Here is a 17,021-nt window from a genome sequence, read left to right as displayed (position 1 = left end):
TCACTATATTCAATGGCTTCTCTGGACTTTACCTTAACTTAAACCTGCAGAGGTCTATATATCAGCATGATTCTACATATGTTAGCTCATAATCCTCAGAATGGCATGGTTAGCAGACTTGCAGTGCAGTACTGGTCACCGGAAATGAAGGGTATAAATAGCATGGGAAATCCCAGTGTTTTCACAAGATACAGGTTTATTTAGAAATCATTATGGAGATTAGGCTTCACATCACAAGAAGCAAAATGCACCTATATAATGTACAGAAATGTTTTTCCTTTCAGAAACTGTTCGAATTTTTAAAATAAAATGAAAACTTTTTTCACAGCACTTTAAGAAACGGGGGGTACTCTCTGCGTTCGTTCCAAATGCTCATTGGTTGAATTGGTGGTCTGTAACCTTCAGGCGATGAACATTAAATGAATGATAACATGAACATGAAATGATGATATGAAAAATGGGATAGCACACAAGGATAATAGGGTCGACAAATTTTGATTGCCACAAGATAAAAGGGAGGGATCGGTAGGGTTGGGCAATTTAGCCTCCAGTGGCGGAGCGCAAAGGCTCCTACTCCTATCGAATACCACATCAGGTTTTTTTAACATGCGAGGAACTTGACATCTTTCCCAACACGGTGCGCCGCTATGGTTTGTGGTCAGGTTTTCCGTATTCTAGCCTGACAACCCCAGCATGTAACACGCCAGGGGTACCCCATTTCACTACCTGAGGCACACATCCCAGTTGCCCCCGGCTAGGTTTCTGAGCACTATTTAGTCACCTTTTACCACAAGCTCAGCGCTGTTCCAGGTTTGTTCTTCCTTTGTACTTTGTACTTGAATAGTGTAGAATTTATTTATAATATATGTGATTATGAATGAATACTGGATAAAATGCCCAGATATTTTGATATTGATAAAAAGGAGATTCATATCAACGAAAAAGTGTAACGTGGTGGTATAGTGTGGTATTATAATTGAAGTATGTATGAGATTGCAAGGCCAACTTTATGATTGAATACAGTCTAATTGAAAACTACACTATTGCTGTTTGTTTAAAAACAACTCGTAACTGAACCGCCAATATTCGTAAAAACTAGTTAGGTTAACGTTAAATATTGAATTTCATTAAATATTATTCGTAAAAACTGGGATCAAATCGTAATAATTTGTATTGTACTAGCAATAATTCTTTTAAAACAAATTGTAGGAATTCGTAAATCATTCGTATTTATTCGTAAAGGATCGTGAACTATCATCGTAATCAATCGCATTGTATTTTTTCTGATTAAATCGGAAAATGAAAGTTCAACACTCGCATTCAATCGTATAAGTTGCTTATTTGCAAGTATTCGTGTTAATTTGAACCTTATTTTGAAAAATTGTAAAAAAAAGATATTTTGTGCATGTTTAGGTGTATTGAGATATACACTTTAAGCGTAAACTCTGTTTAGTTTTCAATCCGGTAAGGCGTTAAATCTTGTCTCATCTGTGAGATAGACACTTTGAACAAAAGCATATTCTGTTTCAATTACATGATAAATAGAGAGAAAATGACAAAATTGAAGTAAGCATATTCAGGTTTTTGTTTTATAAAATTTATAAAATTAAAAAAAATCGTATATGATTATGAAATAATAGTATCAATAGTTTACTGGTAGACGCAACGACCGATCTGTCCGAAAAATGTATATTTGTAGTTAAATTGAACAATCTTCAATTTTTATTATATGTCGTTATTCAAATGTAGATTATTTACGATTTAAAATTACATAATAAACAAAAATATTAAACTATATGTAACATTTGTGAAAGTTACATTTTAATAATAATCCATATAATGAGTCTCAAAAAGTTTGTTCGTATGAGTCCGGACTAAAAATCTTTTTTGTAAATCATGCTATTTTTGTGTGCTCGCTATGGATTTGTGAATTGCAAATTAAAGTTGTGAATATTTGATATTGTAGGTCATCATCTCCTCTCCAAAAATTCAAAACAGTCTTATAGTAATGTACAACACTTCAATTTTTTCGCCAAATTTAAATATTCCTTATCTCGTTTTGATTTTCCTTCGAAAGCTTGTTTTCTTGCCTTTGCCATTCCTTCTTCCATGGATAAATTATCATTTTTTTTACACAAATCTTTTGCATCAAGTGTTATAAGATTTTCAGCATCTGTATAGGCGTTATGGCGATAGTAAGGATAAACTTTGTTTGATTTTACAAGATTGTCAAGCATTTCATCAAAGGCCACAATGAGAAAAGGATCCACTTCGTCTCCTTTTGTTCCAAAGCTGACGTATCGATTTCCGCATTTTTCGCAAAATTCAGCCATTTCTGGAGATTCTTTAATTCTTCCTGTAATGTCCTTCGGTTCAATATGTGTAAATACAATAATAGCATAGCCATACATTCCATCTCCAATAATTTGTTCGAATTCTTTCATTGCGTTTTGATCACCCTCTGCAAGCCTTTGTTCAGCTGATATGACGTACACGATTGCGTGAAAACCTGGTGAAGTTACTATCAAACACCGTTTAAGATGCTGCTGGTAACTGTCTTCCTCGCTAAGTTTAGTTGGTAAAATGCCTTGTGATCCAGGTGTGTCATAAACTTCATAACTGATCCCATGTCTCGAATTTGAACTGAAAGTACATTTTGTTGTCACTGAAAGAAAACTACCTCTACTGTCGAAAACCTTTTTCCCTAGAATTGCGTTTCCTACAGCACTTTTTCCAGCACCAACTTTCCCAATAAGAATAATTCGTCGCTGATTTTCTGCAATATAATAAAATATGTTTGCAGAGGAGCTAGTTTGGTTTAACCAGGCTCGTCGGTTACACAAAACAGCAAAGTTTTGATATGTTACCACTAAAAGAAGTTTTTGCTGTTCAGGTGGTGTAATATATATTTTGCCACATTTATATTGGACTTGACTTGACTTAATTATGGATCGGATTAGTAATTGGTAATTTTGCTGTTACCCTTATATTCTAAAATTTTGTCGTTGTCCCAAAAGAAGTATGGTCAAGGTATAATAATGGCTTTGAGTACTTTTATGAGTATTTGTTGCATTCATTTTTACTCATCGTGAAACTGCATATCCATTTTGTATATTTTATTTACTTTACTCGGAAATAACCGAGTAGGCATTTTTTATTATTCCCCTTATAAGATGCACATATGATTATTCAAAACTGACTGTCTTGATAAAAAGACAAAAAAACATTGTTTCATGTACATTTTATTATGGACAATCTGTAGAAGCAAATTTAAAATTTCAACGTAGATTGCTTAAAATATTTCAAATGACCTTCATATCTTTGATTTCTGATAATATTTAAGAAAAAAAATGTGTCAGACGCGAGTTTAATTTTTGACGTTACTGAACTTAAATTCACGAAGTTATATTTTGTAATGTATTTAAAATTTAAAACTCCTGTAACTGTACGTCCAAACTCCTGTTACACACTACCTTTCAGGTCGTGCTTAATTCCGTTAATGACCCGAGCTGAGTCCTTACATCGCCCCACTCATGCAATGATTAATTGTTGGAGGTTCAAAGCTCGAGCAGCAATATATCAGCTATATTCAGGCAATGAACATGAAATGGATGATAAAATGAACATGCAATGATGATAATGAAATGAAAAAAGGGATGGACACAGGGACAATAGGGTCGACAAGCTTTGATTGCCACAAGATAAAAGGGAGGAATGGGTAGAGTCGGGCAATTTAGCCTACTGTGGCGGAGCGCAAAGGCTCCTATTCCTATCGAATACCACAGCAGGGTTCTTTAACGTGCGAGGAACGTGGCATCTCAACACGGTGCACAACTATGATTGGCGGTCAGGTTTTCCGTATTATAGCCTGACAACCCCAGCATGTAACACGCCAGGGGTACCCCATTCCACCATCTGGGGCACACATCCCAGTTGCTTTGTGGGCAGAGCGCCTAGCCCCCGGCTAGGTTTCTGAGCACTATTAAGTCGCCTTTTACGACAAGCTTATCGCTGCTGCAGGCCTATTCTTTTGACACCCAGACCTGCACGGGGCGCCCCACTCATGCAAAAACACAAATTAAATTACTCCATTCTTAAGTGTTTTTTTATTGATATTCCCTGTATAGCTTAACTTTGATGCATGTAAATTTACTTCGACAAAATAAACAACGATAAAACTTACCTGCTAATGCAAATTTTTAACATTAAATGTTATTACTTTACTGTTTGTCAAACTGACAAATAAAAATGCCAATAAGATACATATAAAGCCTTTATAGCTCCATTTTTTTGGTCCTATCCACAAAAAAAAACATTGCTGTGATCTACTTCGTATGAGATGTAATGCTTTTGATTATCACTTCAAATAACCCTTCATTAGACATAAAAAACGATTTTTTTAAAAAGTTATGCAATATTTGTTGGACCTCATTCTGTCATAATTATCTTGTCCTTCAAATAATGAAATGAAATATACCTGTAGGTTTCGGAATACCAACGGGTCCTAAAAAATAAGAAAGTTTTAAACGTGCTGTTTTAAATTTTATAAGTTACAAAGTAAATCTAGGTCTTATATTCAAAAAGTGACTCAAAAGATTAAATTGATCAATATTTATAAAATGGGGACACACATGGTCCCTGATTTATCCAGTTGGTCTGGTTAGTAATATATTTCTAGTGTAAGTGTAATGTAGAAAAAAATTGATACAAACTGGAAGCTATTCAGTTAATTAACCCTACAGAGAGACGCGTTTTGGAATTTTGGTGCCTGAAATATTTTTTTTTCAACGGAACATTGTTTTACATCGTTGTTGTTCCTCGATAACTATTTGCTTGTTGCCTGTTTTAGTTTGCACAGTTTCAAAATCACTTTTAGACGTATTTGTTTAAAACATGCAAGTCTCATCATGTGACTTCATGAATTAAGACGAATGTATTGCAAACTCATGAAGTCGTGGATCGTTACGGTATATCCATCTGCGCCATGAAAACTGATTTGTTCAACGTGCCATAGAAAAGCAGAGTACGCTTACCCTACCGGTGCAGTCAGGGTTACACAAATTTTGAAACCTAGTATTCAACTATCATCTCTATCTGATTTATTCATATATAATAACAATCGTTTTTTATTTTGTTTTAGAAAAGAACTAGCTTGTCTACTAATTGTACTTTAAATTAAATATTTTTATAACCAAAGACCATTTTTTTCTATGTATTGGTGTAAAATCAACATGTTATTGACCGAATAATTAAGGTAAAATAGTAATAGTTTTTACATTTAATCGCAAATGCGCCAAAATCACATAGCAACCAATCACAACGCCAAATTTACATATCACTAGTTTATATCACAACATCTCATGGTGTGATGTTGCCAAATATCTAGCCTTTCAAGAAGAAGAAGATAAAATTATCAAATTAAAATATTTCAATATAACTGAATTAGTGTCCTTATTATGTCTTTTGAAATTCATCTAGGTCTTCATTATGCTCTTAACTTCGATAATTGTATTGAAATAGGTTTTGTACAATCAAATAACATGAGTGAAAATATGAATAGATAAAACATTACTGAGACAAGACAACTAAACTTTTTTGGACAAAACAATTTTGCTATTCAAAACAATATGACATCAAAACTAAAACAAGAATATCACAATACATCACACAGAAGCTTACTACTAATTACACTTAAAACGTTGCACCCTGGTATGGAAGACAACACTTATGCTTATCGAAACAGGAATGCATGACGTCGAATCCGGGTTAAAGCGAATGAGGAAAACTATAATATATAGTTCTTGAAGTAATGATGTAGGTATTGTAACGACTTGACTTCTAATAGCTTACTTGTTAGAGGTTTAATTTTGGTACAAAAAATTATCGGACTTCCGAAGAATCGGAAAAATGGAAAATGTATGAATATTGCTACAGACAAATGCAAATTTGGCTATTTCGCCTGAATGTAGCTGAAATATTACTGCTCGGGCGTCAACAATCAATCAATTAAAAATAAGTAGTTATCGAGATTATTGTACAGCTTAGTTTTAACTCCAAATTTTGTCAAGATATGAAGGCCGGTATCTGTAGTGTCTTAAGTTCTTTGCGATAGGAGAAATGATCGAATCTACGATTATCAAATAAATGATATTACATAGTTAATAAAACTGAGGTTCACTATGCTTTTCCCTTTTAAAGTGTTGGGGAAATTTATATTTGGAAGTGTGTATATTCAGTTGGACGTTTCAGTTTTTGACATTACAGAAAGTATTTTAAACAAATGTATTTTCTAATAGATAACGTTACATGAATGTTAAAGTAAAGAAATCGATCTTTACCGAGACCATTTAGTTATGTTTTGTAATACTCTTTGTTTTTTTTTCTCAGACAAATATAAATAATTGTTTCAAAAGATATAATTTATACAGTTTAACACGTATGAAATAGAATAAATCTAAAACTATATTAAAACACTGCCTACCTTGAGCCATGATATCTGCCTTGCGCTTTGTTCGTTTTTAAACGTCATTTGTTCCTAAGATATAATCTTTTTTGGCATTCAACCAGACAGGTTCTGAGTAATTGAAAAATTGTGTTAGCTATGGACAAAAAACAAACAGGTCTGTTTTTGGTTATTTATTGTTGTCTTTTTTCTATTGGTTTCATGTTTTAGACAGAATTTCTCAGTATCAGCAAAATTGTACTACTTTAAAATACATTACTAAATTAAGGGAATTAAGATGTAAAAAACCCATTCGCACATATTATTCAACTTAGCAATGCATATCATGGAATAATCAAGGGAATCAAGGTTATAGCGGTAATCAATAGAATGTAATCCAGGAACAAAGACTAGATAGGGAAAACAGACATACACAACAAAGAACATAAAATAACTAAAATCATACATACAAAGTAACAAACGTAAATGAGCAACTCCGACTCCACTAAAAAAATGGAGTATAGACCAGGTGCACAGGTAGGGTAAGCGTCCTCTGCTTTTCTAGAAATACCCGCTGAGTTGCTCATATCAATGCATATAATATTTAAGCAATTGAGTGTAGCCATAGAACAACTTCTTGCTCCACTATTATTCATTCCATAGAACCAAACCTCTGTGCTAATTAACCATGCATATTTTTTAGAATGCAGGGTACTTGTGATTGGTGAAAATGGGGCAGGAAAAAGTTCTACTATCAACACACTGCTTATGGAAGACAGATGCAAAGCTGGACCAACATTTAAACGGGACGGAATAACGGATACTGTTCAGTCATATCAAATTCGGAAAGATGTAAATGACGAAAACATTGGAGTCATACATTTACACGACACTCCACCATTTGATCAGATGAAGGAAAAGTATGGAATAGATGACAAATACAACGTCATAATTTTGGTTTTTCCGATGATTCGTTTAACACCAGAGAGGTTAGAGTTCTTGGAAAAAATTCGCAAATGCTTTGACGACGAAATCTTTAGTCGTCTCATCATTATATTCAACAAATTCGATAACGAAAAAAATGCTAAAGAACAAGTAAAACAAGCTGATTCGCCAGAGTTCAGAGCATTTTTGGAAAAGACGGGAGAATCAAATATCTACTATTTGGACAACGCTATGAAAAATAAAGCAGAAAAGAAGACAAAAATTAAAACAATTAGGGAAAAGCTATGGCAGTACAGACAACCTTCTCCTATAAGACGAAGGACAAGGTGGTCGTTTTTACGTGCAATACTTACTCTAAGTTTCCTCAAGAGAAGGAGGTAAAAATAATTAAATGAACATATACCACTGATAAAGCGTATCATGGTCTGTTTGTCTATTTTTCAAACATATCACTTTTTCAGTCCGGAAAAATAATTCAAACGTTGACACTTTGGTTTTGGTAAAAACAATTGCTGACTTTGTAAATTATTGAATTGTATAAACCTTTACATTCATAATATTGCACATTTGCTCATTACCAGACTCGGTGGTCTCATGTTAGCAATCTATACTCTAATATATCTTTATATTATTTAAACTTAATTTCAGAGTAGAGGGGCAAAATATTTAAATGAAATTAACAGAAATTGCATGTGAGAGACATTTAGTTACTTTTAAGAGTCATATATCGAGGAGAGTTTAACAGTTTTCAGGGGAAAAAACAAAATGAATTCAATTCTGACAGTGTCTTGATATTCATTGAACTTAATAACAATAGTTTCATTGATAAAGTATACTTTAAGATATTGAAAACACAATGAATTTCATTACCGATTTTTCCTGAATCAAAAAGAGATTTTTTTTTGTCTTCTCTATTAATATATTTTCATCTCCAAGGTTTTGTTCTTTGTTAGATGTACTACTAGATTTACAGTTTATTGACATCGCCTACATATTTAACTATATGGTTAACATTTGTAGTAAAAGAGAGAAAATCCTTTTATTTTTGTCTTTGAATAAATCTGACTTTTCCTTCATTGTGTTTTTTTTAATTGTTAATCTGCAAATAACCTTGACTTTTGGGGTAATTGGTGCAATAAGTGAGGTATCATGTATCTACAAAAATTCAAGGAAGAAAAAGAAATTAAAATATGTTTAAGGTTTAGGTTTATGCTTTTTTATTGCAAATGCTTCACTTTAAAAACTACCAAAATTAGACACTGTAAGTACATTTTTGGTCAAAATCCACTAGTTGCTGTAGACTTGAGCCTATCAAAAGACGGAAGCTACCTTTCTACTGTTCCCAGTCAGTTGAATACATATACATTTACAAGAACCTTTACTACGGAAGCTGCATTTTCAACTTGGTTTCTGCGGTCTGTTAGTTAACATTAAGGTGCATTTTAAGGACTCCACATATAATCTCAGGGTTAGGAATCAACATGATTAGAAATGAGATTGGAACTCATAACAATATGATTTATTTCAAGAGTAATCAAGGGAACCAAGGTTATAGCGATAATCAAAAGAATGTAATCCAGGGACAAAGACCCGACACGGAAAACAGACATACACAACAAAGAACATACAGTAACTAAAATTATATATTAAATAACAACAGCAAATGAGCAACTCGGACTCCACTTACAACTGGGAGTATGGACAATGTGCACTGGTAGGGTAAGCGTCCTCTGCTTTTGTAGAAACACCCGCCGAGTTGCTCATAAACAGTCAAGTCCGGGGTAGACAAACGAGGAAAGGAAAACCATGACCCGTTGAATAAATCAGTTTTCATGGTGCAGATGGATACACCATAACGATCCACGAGTTTATGATGACGACCATAGAACTTCTGTAGTGATGACTTCAATCTTGTACCAACAAGATTGAATAATCTAAATACATAGAAACTATATTACCTTGCAAAGAAAATAGAAAAACGATAAAATAGTTTCTTTGTTGTTTGTTTGTTGGGGTTTAACGTCCGAGCAGCAATATTCTAGCTATATTCAGACGATGAACATGAAATTGATCATAAAATGAACATGAAATGAAAAAAGGATGGGACAGAAGGACAATGGGGTCGACAAATTTTGATTGCCACTGGAAATAGGGAGAAGTGGGTAGGGTCGGGCAATTCAGCCTCCTGTGGCGGAGCCCTATGGTTCCTACTCCGGAAGAATACCACAGTAGGGTTCTTTAACGTGCGAGGAACGTGGCATCTTTCCCAACACGGTACTCCACTATGGTTTGCTGTCAGGTTTTCCGTATTATAGCTTGACAACTCCAGCATGTTACACGCCAGGGGTACCCCATTCCACCACCTGGGGCACACATCCCAGTTGCTCTGTGGGCAGAGCGCCCTAGCCCCCGGCTAGGGTTCTGAGCACTATTAAGTCGCCTTTTACGACAAGCTTAGCGCTGCTGCAGGCCTATTCTTTTAACACCCGTACCTGCACGGGGCCAATATGCCATAGGACTTGCCTCCTGACAATTCTAGGACCGGTATATGAAAGATTTGAACAGATGTCATCTGTCCCTGGAGATACTTTGTTTCACATGTGATGTATAATCCTAAGTAATAAGGCACTTTTTTCCAATCCGGATAATTCGTCGCTGATTTTCTAAAACAAAAGAAAATTTTTTGCGGTTTACTGATTTTACAGCTCTTCCGTTGCTTTTCTAGAAACACCTGCCGAGTTGCACATGACAAATCAAATCCGAGGCAGACGAATATGAAAAGGAAAACGATGACACTTTGAACTAATCGTTTCTCATGGTGCAAATAAATGCTTCGTAACGATCAACAAGTTTACAATAACGACCATAAAAGATAAAAGTTCTACAGTAATGACTTCATTCATAACATAACCCTGTTCCAGAAGCATCTCATGCAAGTTTAACGCGGTACAAAGAGTCTTTGCATTTACGACAAGCTTTGGCATAATGTATGAGTTGTGATATAAAAACTACATACGCAGGCACTGAAGGGATGTTGCTACATATGAAAGGAAATTTGACAATATGGAATTAAAAATCATCGCGTTTGTCGTATAGTTTAGTCAGTATTTTTACTTTTCTATCGGTCTCTTAGTGAATGTCAATATAGGAGGCTGACTTCACAGTGTCTGTATTATCCTTTATCTCAAGTTCTTTGGGATAGCAAATAGTTGTTTTGCATTTAAAAATCTCGTCTAAAATGTTCAGGATATTCATGACATTTCATCTTTTTTTGTCTTTTTTTTTTCAATACAGTAGATTGCATCGCAATTCAAAGAACAAAAACATTTCCTTTCTTCTCCACGTAAAAAAAATCATCTACTTGCATGACATATGACCAAAAATTAGAAAATACCTCTTCATTGCATAAGTATTTTTTTTTTCAAAATTTACTAAAACTGTACTTAACTGGATAATACTTTCTCTTTCTTCTGACTAGACACTATGGCAGTAAGCTAATTAGACATGATTGAAGATTACGTCCTTCTCAAACACTGATAATGTGAGATATTTTCACATGAAATGGTAAATTCTGTTAATCGCATATTCCTGTTAATTGCATATTTTTTTCTAACAAATAGGCTATGCGACAAACATTAACCCATTGTTTATATATTAATCAAAATTTGTTCATGTCCCCAAAACAATTATTTGTTTCAGAATCTGTTTATGCGCATGTAAAATAAATACATATTGTTTGTAAAAACGTTGATCCATTTTGTTTTATACGATTTTTTTACTTTTAACAGCAAGTACGGTCCAGGTACGTTGAAATATTTACTTCCCCTTATTGCATCAAGCGTTAACTTCCAATCAATTACAAATACACCTCTCTTCTATAAAAAGCGTTAAAGAACAAACAATATTATAGTTTTTCACACAGGTTTGAATGAAGTGAAATTTTGATAAAAAACAAAAGGATTATATCGGTTTGTAATGCGAGTATTATTTATCATTCACGAAATTTGAATTTTTAAATGATTTTAAAAATCTTGTTTCTATATCCAATCTTCCCCGTAAACACTTATCTCTAGGTTGTGATTTTAAAGTGCTCAAACTAGCGCTCGCCCAAACATTCCAAAAAAATCAAAGAAAATGATTAATTTATGGTTAATTTTTGACAGTAGGGTCGACAAATTTTGATTGCCACTAGCAAAAGGAAGGGATGGGTAAGGTCGGGCAATTTAGCCTCCTGTGGCGGAGCGCAAAGGTTCCTACTCCTATCGAATACCACAGCAGGGTTCTTTAACGTGCTAGGAACGTGGCATCTTTCCCAACACGGTGCACCACTATGGTTTGCGGTCAGGTTTTCCGTATTATAGCCTGACAACCCCAGCATGTAACACGCCAGGGGTACCCCATTCCACCACCTGGGGCACACATCCCAGTTGCTCTGTGGGCAGAGCGCCTAGCCCCCGGCTAGGTTTCTGAGCACTATTTAGTCGCCTTTTACGACAAGCTTAGCGCTGCTGCAGGCCTATTCTTTTGACACCCGGACCTGCACGGGGCTCTAAAGTTACATCGAAGGATGTTATCAACAAGGTTTGTTAAAGGAAACGTGACAAAAAATGTCATTTTATAAACGTTTATATTTATAAAACCTATAGTATGTTTAGACACGAGTTTAATAAACGTTTTCTCATTATGTTAGCGCTAAATAAAATTAAATGATTTATTTGTGTTTTCACGACAACCTTAATAATATTCATAAATGAAAACCGGAAGTAACGCTCAATTACCACATGAAAGTGCTTTGTCATTGGTTCGCAATCTCCATTTGTGTGCATTGGAAATGTATACACGTGCCCGAACAAAAATATTAAATCATCGAAAATAGCATGTATTTATAACATACAGTTGTCCACTGATCTGTCTATGGGTGCAATAATCAAGTCAAGAAAGTTAGGAAGACTAAGGTTCTTCATTTTCATTAGGCATACATTTCCGCGTGGTGAATACACAACTACTTACTACACTATTTTCAGGACTTAAACAGGAGGGTACAACTAAAATAGTGACACTTTGTGTATTGTTTTTTCTTTGCCGCCGGATTATATTAATAAACCAGCCCGGAAGACGTCATTGTGACCAAAAGATAGCGCCGGCGGCTTCTTTATCTTTACATGGTTCGGCGCCCCGCGACACAGGACTGGTATTGATGCAGGTGTATGAATGCGATAATAAATGAAATATAACTGAATTTCTTTGGGCTAACGGATTTTGAAATAAAGCAAATACGTGGAGAATTCGACACAATATATAATAGGTGACCCTATGTGAGTTTAAGGGAGCTTTTCTTGAACGAACAATATTTTATAGGTCAGTTATAATATTTAACTTTAGCCAAAATGATTTAGAACACGAGGAAGCTTCAGCACGAAACCCTCATGGATTATCAAATAAAATTATCAAAAACCAATAAAAAATAAATATATTCGTATTATCCTCTGCACCTGGTACAGGTACGCTTGTCGAGAGTAAAGTTCCGATAAAAGGGGTGAAATCAATATTTTCATTGAAGATCGAGATCGGAACACTTTAAATTTTAAATTAATTGATTGATTGGTTATTGGGGTTTAATGTCCGAGCAATTTAGCCCCCCTGTGGTGGAGCGCAAAGGTTCCTACACCTATCGAATACCATAGTTCCTTTACGTGCGAGGAACGTGACATCTTTCCTAACACGGTGCACCACCATGGTTTGCGGTCAGGTTTTCCGTATTACAGATTGACAACCCCAGCATGTAACACGCCAGGGGTACACAACCCAGTTGCCCTGTGCGCAGAGCACCTAGTCCCCGGCTAGATTTCTGACCACTATTTAGTCGCCTTTTACGACAAGCTTAGCGCTGCTGCAGGCCTATTCTTTTGACACCCGGATCTGCACGGGGCTCAAATCTTAGAAAATGAATTTAAATTACCTAATGTAAAAAGTTTAATCTTACATGACAGAACATAATGATGTATTTCTATGAAGTCTTCGAATAGAAGTGGTGTCGTCTCACTGTGGATAGTCTTGTCTTCAGACATGTAATAGTTTATATTTCTGACATTGTTTATTTTTTCTTCTAGCAGTGGTTTAAATTGATAAATCAACTGTAAATAAATATTCGCTGGCAAACCAAATCTTTCAACACTTTCACTCTCAGTTGTGGAAATCATGTTAAAAATGCAGAACCCCCACGCATTTCAACCACTCGATCTATGAATTGAGAAGCAATGACGTAACGCGACCACATGGCTAATTAAAATTCGTATGGCTTGGGTCATCGTCCATTTTGAATCAATTTGTCTTATATTAAACGACGTACGTGACTACAAGGGTTATTTTGATTGTATGTATTAGGTGTAATAAATCAAATATACCAAAAATAAAAAAAAATAAAAAAATTGTGTCACGTCTTCTTCAATAATGTCCTTCTTAAGAAAAGTGCTCAGTCCATTTCAAAACTAGTTTTCTTTATTAAACAGGCAATGTAGTTTTTGTCTTTTACACAAAAAAACCACGATGGGTTTAGGAGCTTTGTCTGCAACCATCACATAAGAATTGGTCAAGATGATCTGACTACGGATTCTGAACCTGAAGACTGTCAAAACAAGGCGGATTTTGGAACTTCATTGACGTTCTAGGCAAGACATTAGACCGAGTAGTAGTGTTTGTACTGAATTATTTTACTTGAGAGTGCTCCGAGTTCTCGAAAAATACATAAAGTATAATCGGTTTTAATTATATAATTTAAAACTAAGTTGTAAGTAGATAATGACATTTAATCCATTAAAAATAATTGTGTATAAAAGAATGTATGATAATTAGTATGGTGAATATGTCAAAGAGACAAAAACCCCAACGGGATAAATATGTGAGCCCAAGGCAACCCATTGGTCTTGAAGGAATGGTACACAAGAGCTCTCAAAGAGCCTGAATCGCTCACCTGAAAAACCATACCATATTAACTTAGTAAGTGAAGGTATAAATTTGTTACCATGTTTGACAAAATGTTGCTGAGAAAAAGCATATATTGATTAATGCTGTAAGATAAAAAGAGTACCTCAGGCACTGTAAAATGATGGAAATGCCTTCAAAGTGTTTTATAACCTCTGGCAGGGGTCCCCCTATATCCTGTTATTCCACCAGATATACTATACTGCCCGACAACTCATGTTTATCTTATGGGTAGCTTTCATTTTCAGTATTCTTCTATAGTTGAGGGAAAAAAGCAAAAAAAAAAGCATTTTGACCCCTGTGTTCTATTTTAAGTAATGACGGATGAAAAATGTTTGATTATCATTTCATAGAGGAAACCCTAAAAAAATTATGCCAACTTTTATAGAATTTTGTTGCAATAGGTTTCAGAGAGTTGTACGACAAGAAAATCTGTTTCGGGGGCATAATCCTACAATCTACTGATGGTGAACAATATTACTCTCCATCAGAATTTGGCTAAATTCAACGGTATTTGAGTTATTTGCAAAAAAAAACTGTTTTTCGCCCCTTTGTTCTATTTTGAGTAACAGTGCCCATTTTTTTTCATCAATCAAAAATCCATATGGTCTTTTTGTGCATGACACACTAAAAATGGCAATACCAACTTCAATTCAATTGTGTACAGTACATTTTAAGGAGAAGACTTTTTTTAATTTGAAAACATCAAAAACAGCAAAATACGTCCAAAGAGGGCAATAACTCCAACATTTTCAACAGATCTTCATCAAAATTACATCACAGATAGACCTCATCATGCTGAACACATTTACCTAAGTAAGAATTTGAATAAACCTAACAGTTTTGAAGATATATGCAAAACACTGCTGTCTGACCCCTATGTTCTTATTTTTAAAGCGAAACTCTGCACTTTAAAATCACATATTATTTCATATTTGTTCATAACGCAGGGTACTTGTTATTGGTGAAAATGGAGCTGGCAAAAAAGTCTTACTATCAATACACTGCTTATGGAGAAAAAAATGCAAAGTGGGTACAACATTCAAATGCGAAGGAATTACGAATGATGTAACACCATATCAAATTAGAAATCAATCGTAAAATGAGGGCCTTGTAAGGATGACTTTGTACGACACTTCCCCATTTGATCAGTTGCAGCTGAGTTTTTGACAAATGATACCACGTCATTGTATTGATATTTCCTATGATACGTTTGACCCAAGAACGTTTAGAGTTTTTCGAAGATGTCCGCAATATTTGGCAACAACATCTTCAGTCATCTCATCATCATATTCAACAAATTTGATAATGAAGATGACGCTAAAGAACAAGTACATAAGGCAGATGCACCAGGATTCAAGGCGTATTTGGAGAAAAGAGGCGACTCCAATAAAGTTTACCTAAACAGTTCTATTATTGATTGGAAGAAAAACGAAAACAAAATTAAAACAATACGGACAAAGCTCAAGCAGCATACAAAAAAATCCTAATAGGAAAGAGGAAGACTTCATGGGCATTTTTGTGTGCAAGTTTCAGCTTCATATTCATAAAGAAGTGGCGTGACTGATTCACTGTACTAAAACGTGAATATCACGAGCACTTCTTATCTTAATGCGACGAAAAATATCTTTTCTGAGATACTCCAGTAAAACTTTATGCTTTGTAATTTTTAAGTCATAGCATATTTAAAAAAATAAATATTTTATCATAAATGAGTCATTATTTTTTCTATTCTTTAGTTGCATTGTATATACTCAGTTTGCTACAACTAAAATTTAAGACTATTTTCAGGGAATGCAAGTCATTTTCATTGCTACAACTACTTTTACTTTCTGCTGTCATTTGTTTTCACCCGATTCCTAACTTAGTCCTCTTCATATTCGATACAAATTTAATCAAGTTATTGTTTGAAATATATTTTTACTACGTTGCGTGACTTACAGTTTTATAGTAAAATAATCCCAGTTTTCACAAATATTACAATGAAATTAATTTATTTTATAACTCTAAATTGTAGAAAACTCTTGTAAATTTCGAGATTCATGGTAATACTTCACTACGGCATCTTCATCGTCGAAACTCGTCAAAATGTTGTCTACGTACAATCTATTTTTTAATATTTCTGATGTGTGTCCCGGATTCGATTTCAAGTGTTTAAGAAATGTGGCACTCACAATGAAAGGTGAGCAAGTAGCTCCGAAAAGGTCTGATTTAAAACGTTGTGAAATGAAGATTGAGACATACTCTTCTGTATTGGAATTAAGATTCTGTTGACTTGGTACATGTATGTTTGGTTTACTCTAGATTAATCCTACGAGGAGGAATGACCCAGCCAGCGAAAGCTACATTTTTATATAGCCTAGCTGGTCGAGTGGTCTAGGGCGCTAAACCCTTCTATATGTTTACGTTATCATCCCTGTATCAATTTGATCCGATGGAGCAGTGTAACGAATAGAGTCGTCACATTTTAAGACGTTGTATAATATTGATTTGTTGTGACATGTATCATTAATTTGATCCTCTATCCTATATAATAACACCTATATGAACTGTCCCGTACTACCATACATCGTGTACTAAGTTACAGCCCTAGATTAATCCTACGAGGAGGTATAACCCGGCCAGCGAAAGCTATATTTTCATATTGCCTAGC

General features: G+C 34.6%; 2 protein-coding genes across 3 annotated transcripts; one reads left to right on the top strand and one right to left on the bottom strand.

Moving 5' to 3' along the window:
* Window positions 1-1,212: 1,212 nt before the first annotated feature.
* On the bottom strand, window positions 1,213-6,558 carry LOC148626071 (GTPase IMAP family member 4-like). 2 transcript variants are annotated; one of them, XM_088569691.1, is made up of 3 exons: window positions 6,482-6,532; window positions 4,478-4,504; window positions 1,213-2,776 (listed from the first exon to the last, which is right to left on the bottom strand). In XM_088569691.1, the coding sequence occupies exons 1-3, from the start codon at window positions 6,489-6,491 to the stop codon at window positions 2,001-2,003; spliced, it is 813 nt and encodes a 270-aa protein (XP_088425817.1). In that variant the 5' UTR covers window positions 6,492-6,532; the 3' UTR covers window positions 1,213-2,000. The 2 variants fall into 2 exon arrangements, with proteins under 2 accessions (XP_088425817.1, XP_088425819.1); XM_088569693.1 differs by lacking the exon at window positions 4,478-4,504 and having other exon boundaries at window positions 6,482-6,558.
* LOC148626070 (uncharacterized) lies at window positions 6,514-8,463 on the top strand. Its single transcript, XM_088569694.1, has 2 exons — window positions 6,514-6,620; window positions 7,146-8,463. Exons 1-2 carry the CDS (start codon window positions 6,602-6,604, stop codon window positions 7,766-7,768), a joined length of 642 nt encoding a protein of 213 aa, XP_088425820.1. The 5' UTR covers window positions 6,514-6,601; the 3' UTR covers window positions 7,769-8,463.
* Window positions 8,464-17,021: the final 8,558 nt, after the last annotated feature.

The sequence above is a fragment of the Perna viridis genome, chromosome 2 (genome assembly GCF_037379345.1).
Source record: "Perna viridis isolate PV_CMFRI_1.1 ecotype Kerala chromosome 2, ASM3737934v1, whole genome shotgun sequence".
Classification (NCBI taxonomy): domain Eukaryota; kingdom Metazoa; phylum Mollusca; class Bivalvia; order Mytilida; family Mytilidae; genus Perna; species Perna viridis.
This window is presented reverse-complemented; position numbering and strand designations above follow the sequence as displayed.